This window comes from Phalacrocorax aristotelis, chromosome 26, assembly GCF_949628215.1.
Source record: "Phalacrocorax aristotelis chromosome 26, bGulAri2.1, whole genome shotgun sequence".
Lineage (NCBI taxonomy): Eukaryota > Metazoa > Chordata > Aves > Suliformes > Phalacrocoracidae > Phalacrocorax > Phalacrocorax aristotelis.
Genome location: NC_134301.1, coordinates 1,544,155 through 1,569,547, shown reverse-complemented (window position 1 = coordinate 1,569,547; position 25,393 = coordinate 1,544,155). Strand labels below are relative to the sequence as shown.

The following is a 25,393-nucleotide window of genomic DNA, read 5'->3' as shown; positions in this document are numbered from 1 at the left end:
ATGAATGGGTGGGCACATATTCAATATTGCAAATGAATTGAAGGAAATCAACCTTCCAGTGCATTAAAAGACTGAATGGGGACCATGGCATCCTTTTTCTAATTGTAGTGTTGTTCAAAGGTCAAGGCTGAGTCACATCGACTTTTTCAGGCTGCAGCGTACTGGCACAATGAGTGCTTTTTTCCATTGGAGCTAACTTTTTTTTTTAGGATTGGCTTTCTTGTAGCCCTGAAACAATAGTGCATCGGAGAGGATCGTGTTAGCCTGGTGTAAGGCATCTTCCGAGAGGATAACCACCAAACCTCTCGGATGAGACCAAATTTAACGTCCACTCCCTCAGCGGAGAAGTTTCTTTGGAAATGACCGTAAGGGGGTTGGATTGGAGTTGAGGGTCTGGCTGTCCGGAGCAGAGCCCGCTGCTGGAGTCCTGCTTTCCCAGCACAGCTTTCTCTTAGGCTCTTCCCAGGGTAAGTACAGAAAGGGAGATATCGCTGGCCCACGCGCGGGCATGGCAGCTCCCTGCAGCACTGTCCTGCTGCCAGAGGACCCGACCGCAGACCCTTGCTCAGACACAACTGCGTTGGGTATCTCAGGTCCAAGAGAGATATCTGAGTCCTGGTTTTGGCTCAGTTCTGCTGTCTCAAACTACTCGGTTTCCCTTTACCTACATTTCAGAGCTCGCCTCCCCAGTGCCAATAGCGCTGCCTTGCTGGGGGAGCATCGCAACGTCCCTGCCAGGTGCAGGGGACGTGCAGGCTGCAAGGCTCCCCGTTGTCACCCCGGGATTAAGGGTTCTGCGTTTCCACTGACGCCGAGCACTCGGCTGCGATGTATGGCTTGGCAGGGAGCGGGGAAGCCGGAGCAGCTCGTACCACGGCGCTGCCGGAGCTGCATGTGCTCCGGCACCTGCTGCCAAAGCCTCTCCTCGCCCGTGCGGTATTGATAGACTTGGCCACCGTCCAGAGACTTTTTAAGATCCCCATGCAGCCTCCCAAAGCACAAATCCTCAGCCCTGTAGACAAATTAATCGACTCCAGTTCAGATTTAATTATTTTTACACATACATTCTTGTTTCTTGGGGTATGCAGAGAAGGAGTTTCCTGTTATTCTTTTCTTTTCACTCTATAAATTATCTCTCGCATGCATGCGTCGCGCGGGACTTGCTGCCGATGCTGTTTGTTTGCCGAGAAAGTCTTTGCTCCCAGATTATTCATTCAGGAGCTGTGGAGCGTTCAAGGCAGGAAGGGTGACTCATTTAGTAAACAGCAGAGGCTTGCAGGGAAAGGCAGGAGCCCAGATTGGGTTTCTGTGGTAGATCTGAAGTCTTTAGGGGGGTATTTGGGTTGTTTTTTTCCCCTCTTTTTTGACCCTTTCTTCTCTATCACCAGCACCAGGGGCTCACGATTCTTTCTCTGCGTTGCAGGAGGGCAGGGCCCCATGAATAACACAACAGCGCGGCTGCGTAATTCACCCCTTTCCTCCCTTAATGCCACATAACTTCCTAAACTGCTCAGCCCCAGCCGCTCTCTGCGGTAGGGCAGAGCAGGAATTTCACTTAGCCCGAGCTCCCTGCCCTCCGCCGTGCCTCTGCCCGTTTTCCTTGCTCTCTATTCCCCGGCTCTTGTGACGGGAAGAGATGCTGAGCTCCTAATGAATCACCGAGCGCCCACGCTTGAAATACGGTTAGGGAAACACAGCTGTAATTGCCTTTGTTAATATTTCTTTTTTTTTTTTTGCAGTGCTTCTCACATGGCTCCTGGTACTTGCATGCGCGGTCGGCTTCCTCTCCTAACGCCCTCGTGAAGTATGGTGCCTTTTCCCTTTTTATTTGCTCTGTCTGGTAGGTAGGGGAAGAATTGATGGCTTGCCCAAGGTCACACTGAAAACCTGTGGTGCTGCTGGGATTCGAGCCGGGGACGTAATAATGATTCACATCCACACTGGAGCTATCTGGGGGTTCCCATGGGGCAGGCGCGTATCCATAGGCACAAGCTGTGGAGTCGCTGACGCTCTGCAACTCCACCCCCTCGCTCACCTCCGTTAATTACCGCTGTGCCTCTCCTCTTAAGTTATGTGGCAGCGGTAATTAATACATGTATTTTAATAACCTTCACTTTTATCGAAACAAGGCTAAAAATGCTCCACCGTGTGGAAGTAAATAATTATTGCATTTCCAGGTTCTAGCCGTGCGCCGCAGGCTTTGTGTGACTGTGGGCAGGTCCCTGCATCGCTCCTCTGCGTCTGGCTGCAGAGATCGGCTGCTGGCGGGATGGAGCAGCCGATGCCTGCGGGCAGAGAGCTGGGGAGGAGCGGACTGTGACTCCTCAAGGTGTCCGTCCCCCTCGAGCATCGCAGGAGCAGAGGAGGAGAGTTATCGGTGTCTTAGAAAATCCTGCCTGTTCTCACGTGGTGTAGGACCCCTTGGAGATTTAGGAGCCTGATCTTCCCAGCTTAGGGCTGTAATTCCAGCGGCCATGCCCAGGGGAGCCGTGCCTACAAGGCACTGAGGGCTCCTCGTCTGTGGGACCGGGTGGACTTTGAGCAAAACAAGGGGCTGCTTTCTTCCCAGGTGCTCCATAAACCACCTCAGCCATCTGCTATTTTTCTACATATGCCCCTTTTTAAAAAGGAGAGAAGGTTGGTTCATGGTCCTTTGGTGTGCTGCAGAGAAATTCCTCGGTAGCTGGAGGGTTGGGTTTGATAGCTAAAGCTCCCGCTGTCCAACCCAGGTTAAATCCAGCTGGGATGGATGCCTTCCTGGCCGAGCAGGTCAGCTGCTGGCTGCTCCGGAGGGCTGGCAGTTGTTTTTTGTCTCCACCCAAATGTGCTGATGCTCAACTTAGGTGCGCTGGAGATAAAGGAGAGGTTGTGTCTACCATATGTGTCTTTATTAAAATTAAAAAAAAAAAAGAAAAGTTGAATGCAGAGTTTATTAAAGAGTTTGCCCCGTATGTCCTTGGCCGAATGCTTCCCTCCTCACCGCTACATGGTGTGCTGTAGGCCAGATGGTTGCTGCCTTCCCCCCTGCTGAAACACCTGCATTTCAGTGGAGGGGCATGTGTATGAGAAGCCCTCTGGGATAAGTGAAGCTATAGAAATGTAAATTAAATTATTTACCTACTCTGAGTTAAATGCTCTGCCCTTCTGGCCAAGGAGGAACGGGATGGGATGGGCTCCAGAACCTGGTTAACTCTTTGTTTAAATTACAGGGAAGTTTGTGGAGCAACCTGAGTATCTCAGCACTAATTGCCAGTGATTTGGTAGGAGCCAAATAAAAACTGCCCATAAAAATCCACTCCCTCCGGCCTGGCCCTCACTGCTTTATAAAAAACACAGCTCACCTGTGACCTCCCAGGTGCTGATCTCGGGGAAACCAAAGCATGCCGTGTCACATGTTGGCATCTTAACCCTGCCGCTGCTCTCCCTCGGTGGGAGAAGCCTGATGTGGAGCCGTCTGCAGTTAGAGGGCAGGTTATATGACACAGAGAAGATGCTGCTGTGCAGCGCCGATCTGTGATAACTACCTTAAAAATAAAACACACAGTCCCCCCGAAAAACAAATTCTGAAGGTAGATGGTCCTCTCTAAGAGAAAGAAAGGAAAAAAAGGCTAATTTTTTTGTGGTTTGCACAATATTAATCCCAAACAAAGTGCTTGGTAAAGGGCTTTCTGTCTCTTCGGTCGTGGCTTCCTAACACCAGCACCGAATGCTGCCTGTGAACAGGCTGGAGTTTCTGATTATTATTCTTGTTCTTTCTCTGCTTTTTCTTTTTTTAATGCAAGGAAAGGAACGTGAATTAATCACAAGGCAGGATGTAAGCGGATTTTTAAAGTAAAAGACATAGCCACATGGGTCCCTGGAGTTGCCTGAGCCAAAACTAACATTTCAAGGTTTAATCTCGATGCAGTTTTAGTGGTGGTGGGGGCAGCTGCAGGGGGGCATTGCACAACACGCATCCAAGCCCGCTCCTCCCCAAAGTGACTGAGCTGGCTTTGACCTTCCTGATGTTCATAGGACCCAAGTTGAGTAGAAATAAGCTTTTCCTGCCACCTCCAACTCAGGAAGGGCAGCGGGCACGTAGCGCCCGAACGTTTTGCAGCGAGCATCCTGCTGCAACGCGATGGCCCTGCTGCGGCAGCGCGGTCGTGGATATTGCCTCTCACCCCTTTTTCAGGTTTTAGTTTCTCCCCTGCGTGGGCTGGGGTGAAATGACCTTGGCTCAGGGTTGTTCTCAGTAAAAGCCTGTGCTGTGCTTGCAGCCGACCGAGCAGCCGCTCCCCCGCCTGCAGAAGCCTTTGTGCTCGAGCAGGAGCCGCAGAGCTCTTTGAATACCTATACGTGCGATACACTCTGGTTCTTTTTTGTTCTTGAGCTGATCACTCATAAACCTTCACTCTTCTTCTCATTTATCCTTGCTCAGGCTCGCAGAGGTGCTGTCTCTTCCCTCCTCTAGCGGAAGGATGCTGCCACTGAAACCAGCTTTCCAGAAGCGCTCGGTAACCACAGCTGCTGTGGCCACCTTTGAGCTGCACGGACTCGGTGCCTTGGCTGCTTTTGAAAATGTAGCCACGAGCTTTCCAATGGGAGCAACTGGGCTCCGAGCTCTTCTGAAACCTGGCCCGGTGAGCACCGCCTTACGGGGAACCCTCCGAGAGGAAACGGGTCCGAAATCTTTGCGTGTCGCCTCTCGTAAGTGTGAAAATAAGACAATTTGGCCGTGCTATTGTTGCATTCTTTCAAACCAACAAGTCTTTGCGGCGTTATCTCCACGTCGTCTCATGACACCTCCTTTCCTATGGAAATGGGCTCATCTGGGGATTCACGTGGTCCCGGGCAGATAATTGTAATGGTCCCCCCGGCCTTTAAAATCTATGAATCACTCCAGTATCGGGGCACTTTATGCACATTAGCGAATTAATACTTACAGCCTCTCTGCAAGGGAGGGAATTATCGTTGTCATTGCTCAGATGGGAAATGGGTGAGATGGAGCCCAGATCTGCACAAGAACTTGGGGGTCACATCACTCACAGCCGTAACAGCTAACCTTTGGGCACCCAGCCCTTGGGGGCATCCGTGACCCTGCATTAGTTACCTCTGCAGTTGTGCCGAGTGAACGGGGAATATCTATCCAGCCTGCCACGCAGCCAGAAATCCATCTGAGCCCTGTCACGGCGAGATGTATGGACGGGGGCGTAGGCAGCGAGTCTGCCGCAGCCGGGAAGTGCGGGGAGGATGTGCTGCGTCGGACGCTGGGTGGGCTAGGACGCGTGCAGGAGGTCCACCACCTCCCCATGGCCTTAGCCTTGCTCTCCGCACGCTGCTGTCTCCAGGCTCATGTGTGTGTCCTGCCTGCCGGGAGGTCCCCAAACGAAGGAGATGGGTGCCAGGAGAGCAAGGCAGACCTCAGGACATCTCCCAGCCCCCTCGTCCTGGGCTGATCGCACCGCGATTGCTCGCCCTAGGGCATCGCAGCAACCGGGAGGACTTTGGGAGTGAAACCTGTTGTGGCTCCTTTTACAGTCGGTGACTTTGAGCTCGGCTTATCCGCGCCAGAGTGCTTAGTGCAGTCATTTACCTCTAGCGCTGCAGTTGCGAGACACGTGCTGATTTCTTTTGTTTCCCCTGGTATCCAGGTGTTTCAACCCTGTCATGGTGTCTGTGGGCAGAATAACACACCGCTGTGCTGGAGTTAAGGCTGGAGCAGCGTTTTGGCTTCCCCTTATTAGTGGCAGCTTATTAATTCAGCCATGTGATGAGCTTGATGGAGGCAGGTTTGGCTCCTCACCCCTTTCAGGTCAGGGCTTTTACTTTCGGCAAGGTAGAGCCTCCTTTTTACAGGCGTGTGCCCATGGAAGAGTTTGTGCTGTTGCAGCCTCCACTTGGTCTATATTAAAACTGAATTTTGGCCAGGCGACTGGCTCGGTGCGCAGCCGGTGTTTATGTTCTCTGAAAATTACTGTCAAGGTTAAAAAATAGCCATGCAGCTTGTGCGCTGGAGCTGCTGGGAGAGCCAGCGAGCGCCTGGGCTCCTGCACGGCCGGAGGGTTGGATGGGGTGGGTTTGGTGCTCGCCTTTTGCATCAAATGCAATTGGAGGCTTTACAAAAGCAAGGAAAAAAACCGAGCGACCCCTTGTTTTTCACGTAGTGCTTATTAAACCGATGGAAAAATCTCCTTCTGATTAAAGATCCAGGCTTCAGCCTACTGCATTTATTCTCTGGCTCTTGCTCTAATGGAGATGGCTCGTTGGTCCAGCTGGAAGTATTGTGTCCTATTAAATAAAGATTTTTTTGAAATGAGCACATTTATTCATCGAGCTGTCACAGCCTGTTGAGTAAAGAATGCAGACTGGCCAGCCTCAGTCTGCCTCAAATCTGTTTTCTCCAAAAAGCTGCTACCATCTCTGGGGTAAATAAACCCAGCCCCGTGCTTACCCAAACCCCAAATGCCAGCCGCCTGCTCCGGCCCCTGCACCAAAGGCAGCCGTAGGGCCGTGGTGGGGGTAGAGAAAAGCAGGAATCGGGGCTGCGTGCGGCGTTGAAACTCTGATTTTACACAGCCCTTGGCCGTTGCAGCACGAAGGGTCGCCGCCGATTTGCGGCGCCGAGGCAGCGGCGTTATCCCAGCGCCTGTCCCTCGCCCCAAAGAGTTTACAGTCTACGTCTTCTTTTTAATTCAGACACCCGCAAAATAGCAGGCTGAAATAACACTGCTATATGTCAGCTGCTGATGGAAGGAGATTAAATATTAAAGCCAGTGCTGTGGCTTTAACTCATTCGATTTCCCCCCCCCCAACTCTTCCCCCTTTCTCCCCCCCTGCTTTCTTCTCTGTGTAAAATGACATGATTTAGAACTGAAGTGCCAGACTCAGCCTCCAGGTTTCGGCGTTTGGAAATGTATGTAGAAAGATATATTGTGTCTGTGAGCATTTCTGTGCAGAGAAAGAGAGAGCTCCCAAGCTAGTGAGACCACATAAAGATGTTAAATAGAGCTGTAACGCACACCGAAAGCAGGAAAATTGCCCTAGAAAAAAAAAAAAAAGGTTAAAAAAAAAAAAAAATCCTGCGATGGAGCAAAATGAAAGATTAAAATAAATTCAGAGGTACTGAGGCTGGGCTGAAACGTGCCCCTCGTGGAGCCGGGGCTGGTGGGGAGAGTGTGGAGGGGAGAGAAATGTGACCTCATTCCCTACTTTGTCCTCTCGCTGCTTCCCCCATTGACCTAAAAATCTCCCGTTTCTGTACCCAGTGCACAACAGAGTCAGAGAATTGGGAATTTTCTTCCTTTTTCCTTTTTTCCCCTGTCTCTGTGTGTTTAATATTTCGAGACACTGCTGGAGCAGCGGCCGCCTGCCTGCTAAATATTCATCTGAAACCGGCTGTTCCTCTGCCCTCACAAAAAAACCTGATTTATTTTTCTCTGCTTACCGTAACCCACCTATTTTCTTCCGCTAACGGCTCATCACCGCGTCGCGAGGGGCGAGCGGGGTTGGCAGCCAAGTACGTTAAAAGCCAGGGTGGTTTTGGGCCAAAAAGATGACAAAGTGTCAGTGCCCACCCTTTCTCCCTGGTCCCCCCTTCCGCGAGCGCTTTATGGTGCGGTGCAAAACGACGCTGCAAATTTTGTCTCCCTCAGAAAACGGTGGCGGTTGATTCGCTTCTCCTTTGTTCGGTGGCGTTTTGGCATCGCCGAGATTTGTAACGCTGTTTGGGAATGAGTCACGTTTGGGCTGGAGCAGAGCTGAGGGTTTCAGAAGCTGTGGGGAGGAAAGAAACTGAGAACACGTGTGTCTTCAGCAAAACCGTTGAGAAATTCTATTTCAGATTCAGTTACGGACCCGATCGGGGGAGCAGCGGCTGGGAAAGCCGGGGTGTGCTTGCCCGGAGTTACGCGGGCAAAAACCTCTTTGCTTTTTTCCCTGCAAGCGTGTTAGGACCCACCAGCTCTAATTTCTTTTAATATGAGCCCCAGTTCCGAGCCACCATCAGAAAGCACCGTGCGATTACAAACGTCTTTGAAGGACGCTTTGCCTGATACACTTGTTATTGCACCAAAGGGGAAGATGGATGGGATGCGTGCGGATGCGCCTGTTGTCTCGGCAGTGCTGTCCCTTGCCTCTGCTAACGTCCCCCCTGCCGCATGGCTCCCGGGAAGGCGCCGCCGCGGCTTCCAGCCTGGAAAAGGCAACTTTGCTCGATTAAAAAAAACCTGAGTCGTAAATAAGCATCGGAAAGAGTGAGGCGAACCCGGGGTGTCACGCGCGAGCTAATTCGCAGAAACAGGTGGCTTTGGGTTGGTTGGTTTGTTGGTTGGTTTAAAGAGAGAGAAAAAAGGAAGGGGAAAAGGGTAGAAATCCTTTGCTGCCAGCAGCAGCTCTTTCTAGAAACAACAAGCCCGATGCTGTGCGGCTCCTGGATGCATAAAAATCCTGCAGTACGGCCCATGCAGTGCCCTCAGCCTCCTGGTTTGTCGCAGTCTATTAGGAGAGGCGCAATCCATCCTCGGGTCTTTATGATTATTTACTTTAACCCCGTCCCTGCCTCTCCCCCCCTTTTCCTCAGTCTCGATGTTCGGGGCTGGCGCAGCCGTTCAGAGCAGCCCCGCAGCGGGCGATGCTGCCCTTTGCCTGGGCACCCAGCCCTGCCTCGCAGGGTGGATGCAAGCTCCCCCCTCACCCAGCACATCCCTAAAGCCATCACGGGCGGGTTTTTTTATCCTGCAATTCTCCCCTAAGTGCAATTTCAGACAGCGTCTTTACGGCACGTGAAACGCGTCCCCTCCAGGTTCAACGGCAGCTGTGCTTCGGGCTGCTCTGTGCCATCGCAAAGAGCCCCGGGCAGGGGCATCGATCGGGGCAGCCGCCTGCATCCTGCTCTGTAAAGCCACGGCCTGAATTGCCAGGCGGGTGCCAGCTCTGTCGTACGCCATCCAAAAAAAGTTGCCTGACCTCTAACAGCACCTAATTCATCCCTCCATTAGCCAGCAATAAAGCGGCGCATCTCACCGAGCTGCGGGGCGGATTTGCATTTCTTAGATCAGTTGCAGCCACCGTGTGGTTCTGCCGCTTAGAAAAAAAATAATAGATTATTAAAAATATTTGTCCCCCGTTCCCTAGAAGCCCCGCGTAATGGCTTTTTCATTTGGAGCAATGTGTTCACACACCGCTTCTCAAACGATCTGTCCCGCTCTGGTTTTGCTTAACGCTCGGCAGCGATTGTGTTACAGTTGCTCTCCGGGCGGCTCTCTCTCCCCCACCCTGCTGCAGGATGTACCCGTAAAACACAAAATGCATTTATTCACGATTTTCTAAATTGTTTCATTTCAGAGGTTTACAAACGAGGACCACCTGGCGGTTCATAAACACAAGCATGAGATGACATTGAAATTCGGCCCTGCTCGAACTGACTCAGTCATCATAGCAGGTATGTGGCGTTCAATCCAGGCCAGCTCTGAAAACGGTGCACATTAATACAGCATGACTGCAAGATTAATACCGGGGACCAGATGCACTGAAAAACGTCTCTACCTCCCATAAAAAGCTCTTGTGATCTGCATTTAATCAGGAGGAAAGGAAAGCCAGAGGCTTCCAAGTTTCTTTTTTTTTTTTTTTCTTTTTTTTATGGTAGTATCAGGTTTTGGCGGCGGGGGGTGGGTTTGGGTTTGGTGGTTGTTTTTTTTTTTTTAGCTCTCACCCTTTTTATTAAGACTGGAAGATTTATGGACAAAAGGTCTTTCAACGTTTCTGCGTGTGCTTTGAGGACGATGAACAAAATCTGACAAACCCAGCTTCCTCTCCTCTGCCCAGGTGTCAATTTTCTTGAGCGTTTAGGCTAGCAGTTAATAAATTAAAACGCCATCGAGTGCACTGGCTACTGCCGAGAGTGCATTTACAGAGCCCAAATGAGGCACTCTGGCAGCGCACGGTCAATGCAGCCTTTATAAGATTGGGGGGAAAAAAAACCCCCATGTATATTGTTGTCTGGCAGCAGATCATTGCCGGTTACAGATAACTCTCCTGCCTTGTCACTCCCCTTTCGTTCGGGCTTCTTAAAAGGGCGCGAGGTTTGTGTTACCGCTGGATGAAAAGGCTGTTGCTGAGAACAAGGAATGAGGAGGAAATGCTTTCTGAAGCCTTGAGGGTTCATAAGGGGAAACGAAGTGTCTGCTCAAGAGCCTGGCACCCTCTTCCCGGGTTCATCTCCAGCCCCAATTTGCTGTTGAAGCAGGAAATAGCAATTCAGTTGGTTTCTTAAAGCCTTCAAGTTAATTGTAGCCGTGGGTAGGATCGTAAGGGAGCTCACACAGCCTTCGCTGTAAGGGCAGAAAGCTTCTCCCGGGGGAGGGCTCGCAGAGACGAAACAGGCTCCTAGAGGGAGAATTCATTTCAAATGGGATCAGGCTAATGGGATTTGATGGCGAAGAATTTGGGGTAGGGGCTGAAGGAAACTTCAGATTCCTAAAGGTCTTTTTTCCTTCAGTTCACCCCCTTTCTAAAGAGGGTGCAGAGCGGGAGGGTTAGCTTTTGCTTGATAAACCCAGTCAGGCGGTGATGGGGGAGCAGAGATGGGGTACGGTCCCATCTCCAGCCACAGTCCCACCTGCTCTAACAGGGATGCAGCATTCAAGGCCGTCATCTTCGCAGCTCCCAGAGGTGTATGCTCCTCCTGCACACAGACTCTCATGGGTGAAACCGTGGCTGGGACGAAACGCTTCAGTTTTAGCACAAGGAACAGCAGCAAGGGTGGGTCTGGCCCCCTCTCCCAGCATCTCTGGGCTGGTGCTTGGTGGGAAACCACAAAGGGAAAAAAAAAACCAAACGCGTTTAGCTGTGGTCAGTGCAAGACCAGCCTGTTTAACACAAGCTTTCCCTGGCTGAGATCTTGATGGCAGATAGAGCTGCCGGGGGGTTTGTGAGGGCTATAAAGCATGCTGGCTTTGAGCAGTGAGATCTAGGGCGTTATTGCCCTACATTCCTAATGTCCTTTCATTTTTTTTTTTAAGCCACCATTTTGTCTCTGGGTTTTCTCTTGTTCTCTCCCTCCCTCTTGCTTTGTGCTGAGTCCAGGGCAGCAGCCCGTGTGTTAATGAGCAGGAGGATTCGGCGTACATCCCTTGCCGTAACTCCATGGTTAAGCTAAAGAGAGTTGTAAAGAATTGTTCTCTCTCCGCCGGTTACAGCTGGCGGCAGAGGGGCTTATTTAAATGGGAGCGCGGACTTCTGGGGTGATGCTGTGGGTGGAAGAGCTGCTGCAATTCCTGGAGGTACGAATTGGGGAAGGGTAGAATGAGAGAGGGTTATATGGCTTTGCTTTGTGGCATTGTGAAAACTTCTGCTGGAGATTTGGGCCCTGGGCTGGTGTGCGCGGCTCGGAAGGACATTGCTAAATGGGGATTGGTCCGAAAAGAGCCCTGAGAGCCGTTAAAGCACAGGAAAAACAGCCTCCTGCCGAGACCTTTGGTTGACAAAGTTTCTTGGTTTAATGAAGAGAGATTTGAGGGGAACCAAAGTGTGCTTAGAGGAGGCCTTTGCTTTATTAACAAAACCAGGAGGTAGGGTTTGAAGTCAGGCTGGAAATAAAGCGTAGTTCTGTGACAGCAAGGCGAAGTTACCGCTGGGGTTGCTTCCCGAAGGCTGTGGGAGACTCTCCACCGCTGGCCGGTTTGAAATCAAATGGGATGTTTTCCGTAGACACTTCAGCTCGAGCGTAGCTACTGCGCTCAGACGGGAAGCATCCGTGCCAAACAGCCGAGGTTTTATGCAGGAGGTCAGGCTAAACTATCCCAGGGATCCCCTTTGTGCTTGAAAATCTATGTAGTTTTCTGCCAGATGGATTCTTTCGGCGTAATGTGCTCGTGCCGGGCTCCCGCTAGTACCTGGACTCCTGACCTAACGTCACGCAGAAAAACGAGGCTCGCTGGGAGCGGGGAGATTTCTTTCTGCTTTATAGCCTGGGTGATGGCCAGAGAGATCATGACTCAACGTGTTAATATGGTAGAAAACGGGCCCCAGAGGGATTGCTTTGGACAGTGGTGGTAATTATTAGCACTCCCACATAGCTGTCTGTCCTAGGATGCGCATTAATGCGCGGAGCCGGCACAGGGCGGGAAGCAACTCTGCCCAGCTCTATTCCACATCAGCGGTGGAGCTGCTCCGATCAGCTGTTTCCCCCTCTCATCACTCCGTATTTTTAAGATCTGCCGTCACAGGGAGATCAAACCCCGCTATTTTCCTTCCGTGCAGCAGCAATTCAGACGAGGACAAGCAAAACCCTGGGGTGGGAGGGACAGGACACGACCCAAAGGTAGGAGTTTCACAGAGATCACTGCACGCCTCTCGCTGCAATGATTATTTTTTTTCTTAAACAGCATCTAGCAGAGAAACAAAATCAACACGAAATTCTTTTCCCCTTTCTGAACTGTCACTTGCTTTGCAAACACGACACACACCTTAGCGGAAAAGCATCCAGACTTTCACAAACCAGAGGCCGCATTTGCTAGGGGTCCCCGGAGAGGACTAAGGTGGTTAAAATGAATTCTCTAGCCTCTCTTTAACCGGTGCTTGGTGTTACAACCCAAACAGATCAGACTCCGACCCCAACTAGGTTCTTGAAGAACTGCGAAGAAGTGGGACTCTTCAATGAACTGGCCAGCTCCTTTGAGCACGAGTTCAAGAAAGCCGCGGAGGATGATGAGAAAAAGGCAAGAGGCAAAGGCCACTGTTGCCGTAAAACTGAGCCGGGTGCATATTGTGGGGGCTGGAGGGGGGACGGTGCTGTTCTGATGAAAGGCATATGTTGTAGGGTAACTAAGTGTGGTCTCAGATTTAATATGCTGGCTTACATGGGACTTTATTTTTTTAACTCGGGTGACTTTGGCTGGCTATCCTGCAATCCGAGGCCTGGTGAGAGCGGATTTTAATGGTTTATTATTCCTTTGGCTTTTCAATTCAAAAAAAAAAAAAAAAAAAAGCAGTGCCCAAAATACCTCGCACCTTGGGTAGGAGGTGCAGGAAAAGAGCAGGACTCTGTTAAGTGCTCAGGATCTGAGCAAAAATTCACTCAGAGCCTCCTTGGGGATCCAGATCCTTAATGGGCAGGGAAGGGACCGAGCTCAGCCGTGTGCCTTTAGCATTTGAACGGTGCCGTGGCACATGCAAATAGGGAGAGGGGCTCCATGGAGGAGTGAGGCTTTTTCTAACAAAGAGCTCCCTCATATGCAAGCGGTATCGATTCAGGCTGCCCCTGCCAACCTCAGGAGCGCAAGGGTCTGAAGGACAACGGGATCTTGTCAGATAGCAGCTAATTAAGGACGTTTCTCCCCCCCCCCTTTTCCAGGCTCTGAGGAGCAGCAGATGCATATTGGGCTCTTAGACTGGCACATACATTTACTAAATTGATATATGTATGTACATACGCTCACAGTCAGCGGCGCTGCTCGGAAATAAACTGCAGGAGCGCAGCCGCGTAAATCTTCACCGAGATGGGGAACGGAGGAATTCAGAATTAAAACTGAAAACTGTCTTTCACCCGCTCTCCTAATAACAGGGCTCTTTAAAGCATAAATTGATCTCTCTCATTGGTATGCTGCAGGCCCTTGTCGGGGCTGCGTGGCATTTTATGCTCTGAATTCCCTGCCTTTTGTTCTCTGCAGCCCAGACCCCGAGCGCTGGGAGAAGGTAGCTTTTCGTTTGTGGTTTCACATATAAATGGTTGAGCAGCCCACAGTCTAGCCAGTTGTTTTATATGTAAGACCACCCATCACTTGGGCTGCGCTACCTAATAGCCGCAGCTAAGATCCTTAGGCTGTTCGATGTTTTCATTTTTTTGCTTTAGGATGACTGCAGTCTAAATATTTCTGCCGGCAGGCAGGCGAAACGGGGTGGCGTGAAGCTTGGGTTGGTTTCAGGCGTTAGGGAAAGCATTATCCCGCCTAGAAAATCTCGGCACAGGCGAGCTCCCTGGGCCCAGATGGCTTGTCACTCACCGAACCCGGCCAGAGCTGCCTGCTGCATTTCTGAGATGCTTTCAACATTTGGCCGCACTGAGCCCAGTTGCCGCTGTTGTGTTTTGTCCTCCAGTTCCAAGGGTGGTCTCGACACCAGCATGTTAATTAAAAACATCGGCACAGCAGGAGCTTCCCTGGAGGCGCTTTAAGTGGTTTGAAACTTTCCTGCATGTTAATCCCTTCTTCTTTGTGATTCCCAGTGCAACATCTCTGCTTAAGAGGGCAGGTAAATGGTTACTGCACGCACTGCAAGCAAAGCTCCTGCGTAAATCAGTGCAGAGCGGAGGCGCTGGAGCCGCACCCCACTCGAGAGCAGCGAGAGCATCCGTAGATGCCCGGATTTACCCTTTTGCCGCAATTTTCCCTCCCTTGAGAGGCTTTAAAATGCAGCAGAGGAGGAGGTTTAGGTTAGATGCTAGGACAAACTGTCAGCAGTTGGGCGAGTGAAGGAAAGTGCTGGGATTGATTGTGGAGGGAGGGAGAGCAGGTCGGACAAACAGCCGTCAGGACTGATTTAGGGAGACTTTCTCCTGCCCCGGACGGAGGGAGGGAGGGAGGGAGGGACCGGGTGATTTGCAAGGTCTGTTGGAGCCCAATTGAATGCAGCATCCTGCAGTTGGAGTCTCGCTCCGTTGCGTGCTCCTCCGGTGCTCCTGTACGCCATCTTCTCCCAGGTCTTCTCTTCCTCCAGGCCTGGGGAGGGGAGAGGGGGCCGCACAGTTTAGTCCCTCTCCCTTCTTGTCACCCTGCCTTTTTTCCCATCCCCAGTAAGTCATTAACTGGTTAAAATGGGGCACGTGGCACTGCTGGAACCCAGGGTGGTGGCAAGTTGCCAGGTTCAGGCATATGGTTGGGTTTTATTTTAATGGGGCGCTCATAGATATTTAATAACTTGCATGGCTCTTTGTTTGCTTTTGATAATCGGGTAATAAAATAATTCAGGCTGATTTATACAATGCTTTACAGCTCTTCTGTGAATGAAAGTGCCTTCTGTAACTCGCAGGCATTTGGCTTTGTTACCTGTTCTCCTTAGCAGAGCCCTTTTATGAAAAAAAAAAAAAAAAAGGACTAACCCATGGAAAGAATTGTGTGTGTGTTACTGAGAAACCACAAAATGGTGCCATCTGGGGCAGAGACCGTCTTTCCTAGGCCTCTGTCTCTGTTTGGACGGGGCCGGCGCGGCACGGCACCGCTCTCTGCCTCGGGCTCCCAGATGCTACTTCAGTACAAATAAATAATAATAATTTGGCAAGAGCTCAGAGCTGTAGCTCTTCCTCTGGGAGCAGCCGAATGTTTCACAAACAATATGAGCTAATTGTCCTTTCAATCCGTGGCTGGTTTTCCTGTAGAGTGCCGGAGCCCTGGACATGTCTCTGCCCTCCACCCCAGACATCAAGATAAAGGAGGAAGAGCCGGTGGAGGTGGACTCTTCGCCGCCGGACAGCCCTGCATCTAACCCGCAGTCACCCCAGAACAAGGAGAAGGTAGGTCTCCCCGTCCATGCCCCGCGGAGATGTTGGTCTCTCTTCTCTGGATGAGAACAAGCTTTTTCTCCACTTGAGTGCCAAGGCCTGATTTGGGCTTGTGAGGTTCCCCCCATTTTAGAAAAAAAGAGAAAAACTTGATCGCTAAAATACACGTTTGCTGCCCTTAAGTCTCCACATGGATTTGGCTAACGCAGAAAGCCTCGCTGTTCGCTCTGGGAATGCTTTTCTGGCAGGGCGAAAGTGCCAAACAAGTAACGCAGCTTCTCCGAGGCCGGCTCCCTGTGTCCTGGAGGGCCTGGCTGCTGAATCAGAGCAGATTAGTCCAGGTGACACAGTCTCCATCTGAATAACTTCCCACTCGAGCTGGGACTGGAGCGGTGATTTGGAGAGGGGCGTTATTTCCCAGTGGCTGCTGCAGGCAGCGGGAGTCTGAATTTCTGTGCCCCGTTCCCTGCACTGACACCAAATCAGTGTGGCTTTGGGTAAGTCGCTCCCCTCTGTGCCTCAGTTTCGGTGGTGAAGGTGCCTTAATTTTCACTAAATTGCTTTTAAGCCGTCAGAAGGAAGAGACAGCCAGGTGATTATGAAGCTAGTAAGTAACAGCGTGTCTCCTTTTGTCTGTTGAGCCTCTTCAGGAGATCACCTCCAAGCCTGTAATCATTTCTACGCCTACTCCAACCATCGTGCGTCCAGGCTCGCTGCCACTACACTTGGGTTATGACCCGCTCCACCCTACGCTGCCTTCCCCAACCTCTGTCATTACCCAGGCTCCCCCTTCCAACAGACAGCTCGGGTAAGTGCGGAGGAGGAACACATGCGCTGAGGTTTTTCTCCAATACCGTCAGGCTTCCTGGGCAGTAATTAGGTACCTAAATAAGTTCCTTGATTGTCAGAACAACTGAGGTGCCGCGATTCCGGCTGCGGCTGCTTGGGCATAAGGGCCTCGTTGCAGCACTGTCTACAAAAGCAGAATGGGGTGTAAGTGCAGAAAGCAGGAACTAATTGTCGTAGTGTAACGAAACGAGGCAAAACTCACCGCGGGGAGAAATTAAACCCAATCCCCAAACACACTGACATGACACTCGCTGTCTACGATGGGAGCGTGGCCTGACTGGGGACTCCCAAGTTGCTTTTGCAGCCTGATGCGGTGGAGAGAGCTCAGCTAAACCGACGGTAGGAAATTGTCTGGATCTTTAATGGCTTTGGGATTTTCTTAGACAGCTGTTGCCTCTGAAGTGTAACCTCTTCTGCAACCTGCTGGCCTCTTTCATGGTCAGCTTCTGCCTCGGGAGCTGTTTGTTTCAGCAGATCTAATGACCTGCTCCTTTTTGCCCCTTTAACAATCTGGATCGGAGGCTCCAGAGCACTCGCTGCGGCGGTTATGAGCCTGCCACGCTGTTAGGTAGCTCTGGCCCTGCACATAAAAGGAAGGAGCCTGAAGGATGCAGGAAACGCATTACAATGAGCCCTCAGGAGACGTATATTTAGCCCCACTTCTATTCTTTGGTGTCAGGATGCTTCTTTTTTGCTGTGATCCTGGCCTCTTTCTAATTACCCTTGTTTGAGGCTGGCTCCTTACATTAACCAGGCCATTCTTTTCGGCTGTCAGTTCATATTTTTGTGTGTGTTTTTGCTTTGACCCTCTGGCACCATCAATCCAGACTTCCTGACGGAAAGTTTTAAAGCCTGTCTTGAGGCATTAAGGGGTTAAGTGATTGTCCTGGGGTTTTGAAAGGGCATTATAGTCCTTCTGGAGCCCCACACACGCAGAGACTTGCGGGGCTGTTTGGAACCGAGTCCCTTCATGCTCCAAGGCATGAAAAATCAGAACTGGAGTAAGCCAGGCTTCAATACGCTGTTATGTGCCCTCTGCAGCCCCCGGGGGTAGATCCCTCCTAGGGTGTAGAACGCGCTCTACGGAAAGGTTGGGCTGCAGCTTTAACGAGGGTCCCTGTGTTAGGGCCGCTGCAGATGTGGTGGGGTTGTCAGCGTGACAGAGATGGAGGGGAGGCTGTGACCTCCCTGTAACTTGGCTTGTTAGGCTGGGATTTTCAAAGCAGCCTGGAGGATTTGGGATGCCCAATAGAAATGAATGAGAGTCGAGCATTCGCGTTCCCAAGGCAGTCTTAAAAATTCCAGCCTGAGTTATTGGCACGATGAACTCCCCCCTCTGACCCTCATCCCCTGCTTCTCCCCACCCTGCCATTACTCCATGCCAGTGCGGCTTCCTCCGAGGATCCCAGGCAGCCCAGCGTTGTCCCTGGGCTTGGCAGAGGAGGCAGCAGCAGATTTTTTTTCTCCCTCCCCCAAAGTCAGGCTCCCAGCAGCTCTGCTCTTCTCTTCCCGGCTCGTCTCTGCCTCCATTCGGCTCCCTGCTGCGCTGTCACGAGCTGAGGAGGAGCAGGAGATCAGCCCTTGCTGGCAGAGACGGTTTCCTTCCTCTCCCCATCGGCCAGAACGGATCAGCTCCAGCTTTTCCTCTGCTCTCCTAGAAAGGCTGAGTCTGGAGGGTTAGAGCCGGAGCATGGTGAGGTTCGTGACACTCTAAAATGGAGGCAGGGGCCTGTGTGCCTGTTTGTCACCGCACGCAGAAATGCCGCCTCGCAGAAATGCTGCAAAGTGATCCACAATGGAAAAAGTTCTTGGTATTTTTAATTTGTCACAATTAGGCTCTGCCTTGATCGCCTCCTCCCCCAGCCTGCAGTGAATGGGGCCATTCCCGTCTCCCAGAGCCATTGTCTGGGCAGGCATGAGCCAGCCCTGCATCGACTCCATATTTAGGAGGTTTTCTCTGGAGTCAGAGTCAGAAGCGCTTGTTAATGGAGAGCTAAATCCTTGCGAACCCTCTCGCGGGAGCCCAGCAGACATGGCTGACAGGCCAAGGAGTTACTGGTAGGCAGGAGCAGCTGCCCAGATCCCCCAGCTGCCCAGATCCCCCATCTGCCTGGAGCCAGGCTCAGCCTGGGCGGGCACTTTGAATCTCCCCGAGGAGGATTTGCAGCAACCCCCGGATGTCCTTTTGTGTCCGTTCAGGTGGGCGTCGTGCCTCGGGGCTTCGGCAGCCGTGGTGTTTTGGCCAGCCGCTGTACACCCAGGAGTTAACCAGGGCACACCGTAACGCTGGCCATCAGCATCGCTGCCATCCCCGGGCGAGGAGCGGCAGCTTGGGTCGCTTCGGCGTGACGTTGGCCCACGCTGGCTGCCGTGCACTGAGCGTGTGGGAGGCTGAGTTACCTTAGGCCGTGCTCAGCTGGGCTTTGCACCCACCCGTTTGGAACATCCCCTTCAGAAATGGGAAAATGAGCCCAAATCCACTAACCAGAATTAATTCGTGCTTCTGCCCTTGAGCTCAAGGGGCTGCTGGGACCGCATAAACTTGAAATAATTCATGAGAACTTGAACTGTTCTTTCTCCAGGTCTCCCACAGGTTCCCTTCCACTTGTCGTGCAGCTTGCAAACGGACAGACTATGCCCGTCCTCCCAGGCCCTCCCGTACAGATGCCTTCTGTTATATCGGTGAGAGAAACTTCCAACACAGCTCGGCACGGCAGAGGAGGGGACAGTGTTTTTCCCCTGCCAAATATATGCAGACACTTCCATTTTGTAAAAAATTAAAATGTATCTCCCCCTCTGTGCAAGATATGACTGGAAGAGGAGGAGGAGGAGGGGGCCCAGCTTTGGCAAGGTAGTAATAACGTGTCGATCACACTAGAGGGCAATAAGTCTGGAAAAAAACAAAGCCTTGCCTGGACAGATGGCTCATGCCATTGATCCAGGGCTGGGAACTGTAGGATCCCTGATTAGCTGCTTCCATTTGGAACAGCGTGCCTCAATTGAAACCATTCGAGCTTGCAGAGAACATGTTGGTCTTTGCAGTCCAGGAAAAGCCACCCTAACCTCACCAGTGTGCTAAAGAGCTGTTGGAATATCAGCCTTGCGGGTTGTGCTTTTTGCATACGGATAATTTTCCGTGGTGCAGAACTCACGAGCAGATTTGCCTGGTGGGTGGCTTGTACATCTTCCGAGCGCTTCAGCTTCCGACCGAGCAGCCTGTGTGAATCCTGTCTGTCCTGCTGGGCGTGTCTTTTGGGTTTTGAGTGAGTAATGGCCAAAACCTTCTGCCTCAGGTAACAGGAACATTGACGTCAAAGTAGGCAGGCCGCAGGCAGCTCAGCGTAGCTTGTGGGCACGGAAATATCTTCGCACCTTCCTGATCTTTTGAAATACAACTTGCGTTGGTAGTGCTTTGCAACAGCATACCTGAGTGGCTTATAAATGCAAGCACAAATTCTGGGTTTCCCCCTCTTCGGTGAGGGAGAAACCTCTCCGTGTTCAGGAGGACTTACCCTTGGTGTTGCGGCAGTTGTGCAACAGAGCTGGGCATAGAACCAGAAGGGATCTCATGCCCTCCCTCTCCATCTGCTCTGCTGAACTGGTGGGGAAAATCCCTCTGGGAGGGAGGGAGGCTTTAGGGCTGCCCTCCTCCCTGTCCTCAGCGCTAGGCTGGTATGGCTGGGTGATTCCGAAACAGTCACCGTGGCCACCAAAGGAGTGGCTGCTGGCCTTCAGTGACAGCAGACATTATTGATGGCAGTAGTTAAACGTTTGTCAAGATTTATAAATGTGCTTGGTCGGGAATTATTACAGAGCTGCTTCGCGGAGCGCGCTTGCGAAAGCACCTCAGCTTCCAAAACCCATGCGTTGCTTCCTCCCCGATAGCTGGCTCGGCCAATGTCCATGGTGCCGAACATTCCCGGTATTCCTGGGCCACCCATCAACAGCAGCGGATCCATTTCACCATCAGGACTTCCAGTGCACTCCGAAACCAAAATGGTAAAGGGTCCAAATACATGCCGGGGAGGGTGTCACGTCCACGGTGTTGTCCCTAATTCTTCGCTAGCTCCTCCAGAAGAGGCTCCGTCTGGAGGCTTTTTCCCTGCAGCCTTCGCAAAGAGCTGCTGCTTCCCCAAAATCCTGCGCTGTGCCTCCCCGCACCGAGAGCAGGTGTTACAAATGCCACCAGGAATATTAGACTAATCAGCGCTGCGGCTCTGGCAGGCAGAGCAGGCATGCTATTGTCAAGACAAACCTCAGCCCCATCCTAAACACGGCTGTTTTGTAAAGCTGGTGCTTCTAGTTCCAAGGTAACAGATGGGTTGGAGGTGGGCTTGAGAAAGGCAGAGCCAACAGAAGAGATGTTGTGCTGTAATCTAAGGATCCTTGTAATGGTTTTCATGTAGACCTCTCTAAAAGTGTACAAAAGAATTTTCCTCTCCTGGTTCTTCGTGGCTCAAAACTAGGTTGCAGGCAGAGGGGCAGGAAGCAAACCTAAGCTTGCGAACAAAAAACAGCGAAACCCCCTCTTTTTTTGGCTGAGACGGGGTGGAGGCGTTTGCAAACCCACCTCTTAGAGCGGTGCTGCTCGCCCTTGCGGGTGCGTTGTCACTGCCCGTGTTGCGCCCTGTTTGGGTGTCTGCAGGGCTCATGGGCAGACCAGAGCTACAAGTGAGCTGAGAGATCTTAAACCTTGAGGCATGAAACAGCCATCCTGCCCCGCTGGCCTGTGTCTGGCTGCCCAGAGAAGGAACTTGCAAGGCATGGTGTTGATCACACGTAGATCCTTCTCCACCCCAGAAGGACCCCTCTGTGGGTGCTCTAGGATGGTTGGGCTCCGCAGGCTGTTCAGTCCGTGGTCTTTCTGCAGAGCCTGCCAGCTGGGGAGCGTATCGGTGCCAGTTGCAGTAGCAATTCTGGGACGCGGACACCTGTCCGCTTGAGCCTAAGTTGGAAGCCACTGTCTGTCTTTGGGTAGGCCAGATGGTGATGGCTTTCGGTTGGATTTGAATCAGCCGCAGTCCCTGAAGAGCCCATTCCCCCGTGGCCTGGCTTCTTGGATGATAGAGGAGCTGGTTAAAGCCTTAACAGCATGGAGAACAGGTCCACTGACGTCCCTTTTTCTCCCTCAACAGCGGCTGAAGGCCAGCTTGACGGCATCTTCCTCACTGAATGGGAGCAATCTGGTGGTGGGCTCAGCCAGCACGATGGTGACCGCACGTCCAGAGCAGAGTCAGATACTTGTCCAGCACCCTGACGCCCCTTCCCCAGCTCAGCCACAGGTTTGCCGCTGCTTAGCCCGTGAGGCTGGGCTGGAGGTGCTGCGGGTTTCTGGGCTTCAGTGAAAGGGGAGGAAAATCTTGCAGCTTCCTGGTTTGCAGAATGGGTTAAGAACCTTGTTTTTTCAGTGCCACTTCAGCACTAACGTTCTCAACCACCACCAGGCAGAAAACTTCAGCAACATGTTAATTTGCTTGACAAGGTCTGGAGTTCCGAAAGAATATTTTGCTCTCTTCTCCCTGCTCAATTACTGGGGTTAAATGCTCCCCTCTTAGGCAATCAACTCCACTGGCTCCTGCCAGCTAACCAAATGCCAGCCTTCCATCAGGATCACCACCTGCTCCGTCAGTTAGATAGGCTTCCAAAAGTTTAATATCCATATGCTGCCTGACAGCGAGTACCGAAGTGTAACTGCACTCCCCAATTGTGGCGGTGTAATTACAGAGCCCTCGCAGAAGCGCTGGCAAGGCTGTGTCTGCAGGACTGTTTGCCCTCGCTGACTTTTCCTTTGTTCTCCTGAAATAAAACCAGAAAATGTACAGCATTACGAAATCTTTTTGTACCCGTTGCCTCTGAGAGCCTGTTCAGCTGAAGACATTCAGGGAAAACTTAACCCAAATTAATTTTTAAAGCAAATGACCCACTCAAAAACTGTAATTTGTGCTCCGCGAGTGAGTCACTGAACCCAAACGGAGACGACGCTTTGACCGTGCGCGGTTACGCGCCTCAGAGCGGGATCAAGCGCTCGTAGCCCTGCAGCTGGAAGTTACCCTCCGACAGCTGATACTGGTCGCTGGCTGTGTGGGAATCTCCTAAGTCATTGCAGTGTGAAGTGCTTTTTAAAGTCTCTTAAGTGAAATTAAAAGGAAGGCTGTTTTCTCTGCGCTGCCCGTGGTCATTTACCACATTAGCTCCTCGTCACGGAGGGGAGGAAACTTCTGCTGTCAGCTACATGCCATTAGCTGACAGTAGGAGTTTGGGATTTAACTAATTCCCCTGACATTCACACGTTCACCAGGTTCGGGATCTCTGAGAGTCCATGTGGATTCACACCTTAAGTTTGCAGGGCACTTCAGACTCCGCTGAGGAAGGGCTGCCAGAAACGCCCGTGAAAGGGACTTTATCCCCAGCTCCCCCGCGGCAGCCAGGGCCGCCCTCGGTCCATCCCCGCGGCGTGCAGCTCTGGCTGCTCTGCAAAAGCAAATCCCTTTGTGCCTCAGCCACAAGGGCTGGCAGCTCCTCTGCCAAGCCTCGGTTACGCCGGTGTGCCTGCCTGCACCAGAGCTTCTTTTCAGTATCTCTCTTTCACCTGCCCCATCTCCAGGTTTCCCCTGCCCAGCCCACCCCCAGCACCGGCGGGCGACGGAGACGCACGGTTGACGAAGACCCGGACGAGCGTCGGCAGCGGTTCCTGGAGCGGAACCGGGCCGCGGCGTCCCGCTGCCGTCAGAAACGCAAGCTCTGGGTGTCCTCCTTGGAAAAGAAAGCCGAGGAGCTCACGACCCAGAACATCCAGCTGAGCGTGAGTATGTAACCGTGGAGGCTGAGCACAGCCCTTTGCCAGCGTTAGGACCATCGCTCCGGAGGGAACATCTTCCCCGTGCTGCAGAGGCAACATGCATTTGGTTGCTGCTGTCTGGAGCAGGATTGCTGCCTCTGCCTAGATTTCACTCCCTGCCTTCCATCCTCACCCTCTGCCTTGAGCAGGCCATGGGGGAAGAGCACCTCAGTGCTCTTGTTTCTCTCCCTGTCCCCCTCGAAAGGGTTCTGCCTCTGCTCAAGGCAGTAGCTCAAGGAGCAATCCCAGCCTCAGGAGCAGAGCGCAGAGGCCCCAGGAAGCAGCTGTATTTGCAGAGTGGAAACCTCCCCTGCGCGAAGCAGAGCTCTCTGCTGGCACGGGGTCAGCAGAAGCAGTCCCAGTTCCCTTCCCTGCATGGTGGACCTGGCGTAGGGGTGAGCACGGCGGCTCTGCAGCCGCGGCCCGCAGCCATACTGATTTTTCTGAAGGACTGGGTTTCCCTGGCTCGCTGGCAGCACCCACAGCATGCCTAGCAGAAGCACAGCACATCTGAAAATACAGACTTCTCTTCCATTGCCGTTAACCCACTTGTTAATGCTTTTGGCATCGGCCAGAGGGTCTGCAGAGACAGAACTTGTGTCCATTCTGGGCTTTTTTTCTTTCGCTGCTGGGTGGTGACTCCTGTGGTGGGATTTTTTCAATAGCACCGATCATGGTATTTTTGTTCTCTTCCTGAGATAATTACAGAAACTGTTTCCTCAGGCAATTTTAAACACAATTGACTGCGTTTCAGCTGTTTTCTCCAAACATTTCAATAAAGGAATAATATACTGCACAAAGTTTTCAGGGCAGCAGACCTGGTTTACAGCAGCTGACAGAGGTACGGAGTGCTCGGAGGAGCTGACATTCCCCACAGCCTGGCGTGGGCTGAGCTGCTTGTACACTCAGCTTCTCGCTCCGTTTGCTTCTCCTTGGGAGGCAACAGCACGCCGGAGTGTCTGACTCAAGCAGTTGGCATTAGCAGGAGGGCTCAGACAAATCTAGGTCCAGAATTAGGTGACTAACCATAGCGAGGGGCTTTCCAGCCAGCGGTGGGGGCTGCTGGAGGGAAATGCTGCAGTCCGTGTCTTGCACACGAAATTCCCCAACCCCAGAGACGTTGTTTGGTGTTCTTGGGCCAGAGGCATCTCAAACTAGACAACGAATTGTAAGTTTGCAGGGCACATAAATTAACGTCCTGCCGTTGCTAGAGGCTGCTGTCGAGAGCGTGAGTGATGCATACGTGCACGTTTGTTTTTTCAATCTCAGAATGAAGTTACGCTACTGAGGAACGAAGTTGCTCAGCTTAAACAGCTCCTGCTGGCTCACAAGGACTGCCCCGTCACTGCACTACAGAAGAAAACACAGGGCTATCTCGGTGAGTGATGACTTTTGCTGGTCCTTACTACCCTTTAAGTAGGTCTAAGCAGATGAAACCTGCGTAAGATATAAAAGAAAAGGAGTCTTTATCTTAGACTCTCCTCCCTCCCCCCCAGCAACTGCACCCAGCAGGACAGGACAGGCCTTGATCCCGTGTCTTCTACTGATACGGCCTCCGCAGGGAGGAGGATCACTCTGGCCGGACCCGCAAATTTGCACTGCAAATTGGCACTTTAACCTGCTTTCTAAGATCTTGCAAGCGGGCAGTGAGGCCAACCGCAGTGCGAAAGCGCCGCGGGAAGGAGGTGATGCATCTCCCTCTGCGTCTCTGTAGCGGGGAATATTTGACAGAGCTCCATAGCTCCGCTCCTCCCTGGAGTGCGGGCCAGCGCCTCTCCACCCGCTCCCAGGCCGTGTGCCAAGCACTTGATATTCTCTTTGAAGTTAAAAACTATTGCTGCTCTGAAAGCGAAGCCAGAGTCAGAAAAGGCCAGACTCTATAAATGACATCATGGGGCTCTATATCTCATTCTCTGCAATTCACATCAAATTGGCTCGGGTTTGGGACCATGAAGGCCTCTTTTTTTAATCTTCTTTAGTTTCTTTCCTTTTTTTTTTTTAATGCTGCCTATTTCATTATAATCAACCCGGGAGCTAAACATTATGTCTGGATTCTTATGTCATCTCTGCAATAACAATTCCACGCTGTGGTATTTGTGCAAAGACTTTGGGAGGATGCTGGAGTCCCCTAGCGTTGCCTAGATTAACGGGACGAGAGGCAGGGATGGATGGAGATTGGAAAAGGAGAGGGGAGAAAACAAAAGCCAGGAAAGCAGGCACCGTCCTTCCCG

At 51.9% G+C, this 25,393-nt stretch overlaps 1 protein-coding gene across 5 annotated transcripts in view; it reads left to right on the top strand.

The window, feature by feature from the left end:
* The window catches only part of LOC142048760 (cyclic AMP-dependent transcription factor ATF-7), a 70,096-nt gene that overhangs the window by 37,163 nt on the left and 7,540 nt on the right, over positions 1-25,393 (top strand). For 2 of the 5 annotated variants that reach the window (XM_075075947.1, XM_075075948.1), the window contains 9 exons: positions 9,325-9,421; positions 12,580-12,698; positions 15,353-15,487; positions 16,117-16,283; positions 18,907-19,006; positions 20,210-20,323; positions 21,460-21,606; positions 22,929-23,126; positions 24,432-24,540. In XM_075075947.1, the coding sequence (XP_074932048.1) occupies positions 9,325-9,421; positions 12,580-12,698; positions 15,353-15,487; positions 16,117-16,283; positions 18,907-19,006; positions 20,210-20,323; positions 21,460-21,606; positions 22,929-23,126; positions 24,432-24,540 (1,186 nt within the window). Of the gene's footprint in view, positions 1-4,420; positions 4,623-9,324; positions 9,422-12,579; positions 12,699-15,352; positions 15,488-16,116; positions 16,284-18,906; positions 19,007-20,209; positions 20,324-21,459; positions 21,607-22,928; positions 23,127-24,431; positions 24,541-25,393 lie in introns of those variants that run through there. The other 3 variants (XM_075075946.1, XM_075075949.1, XM_075075950.1) reach the window with 3 other exon arrangements.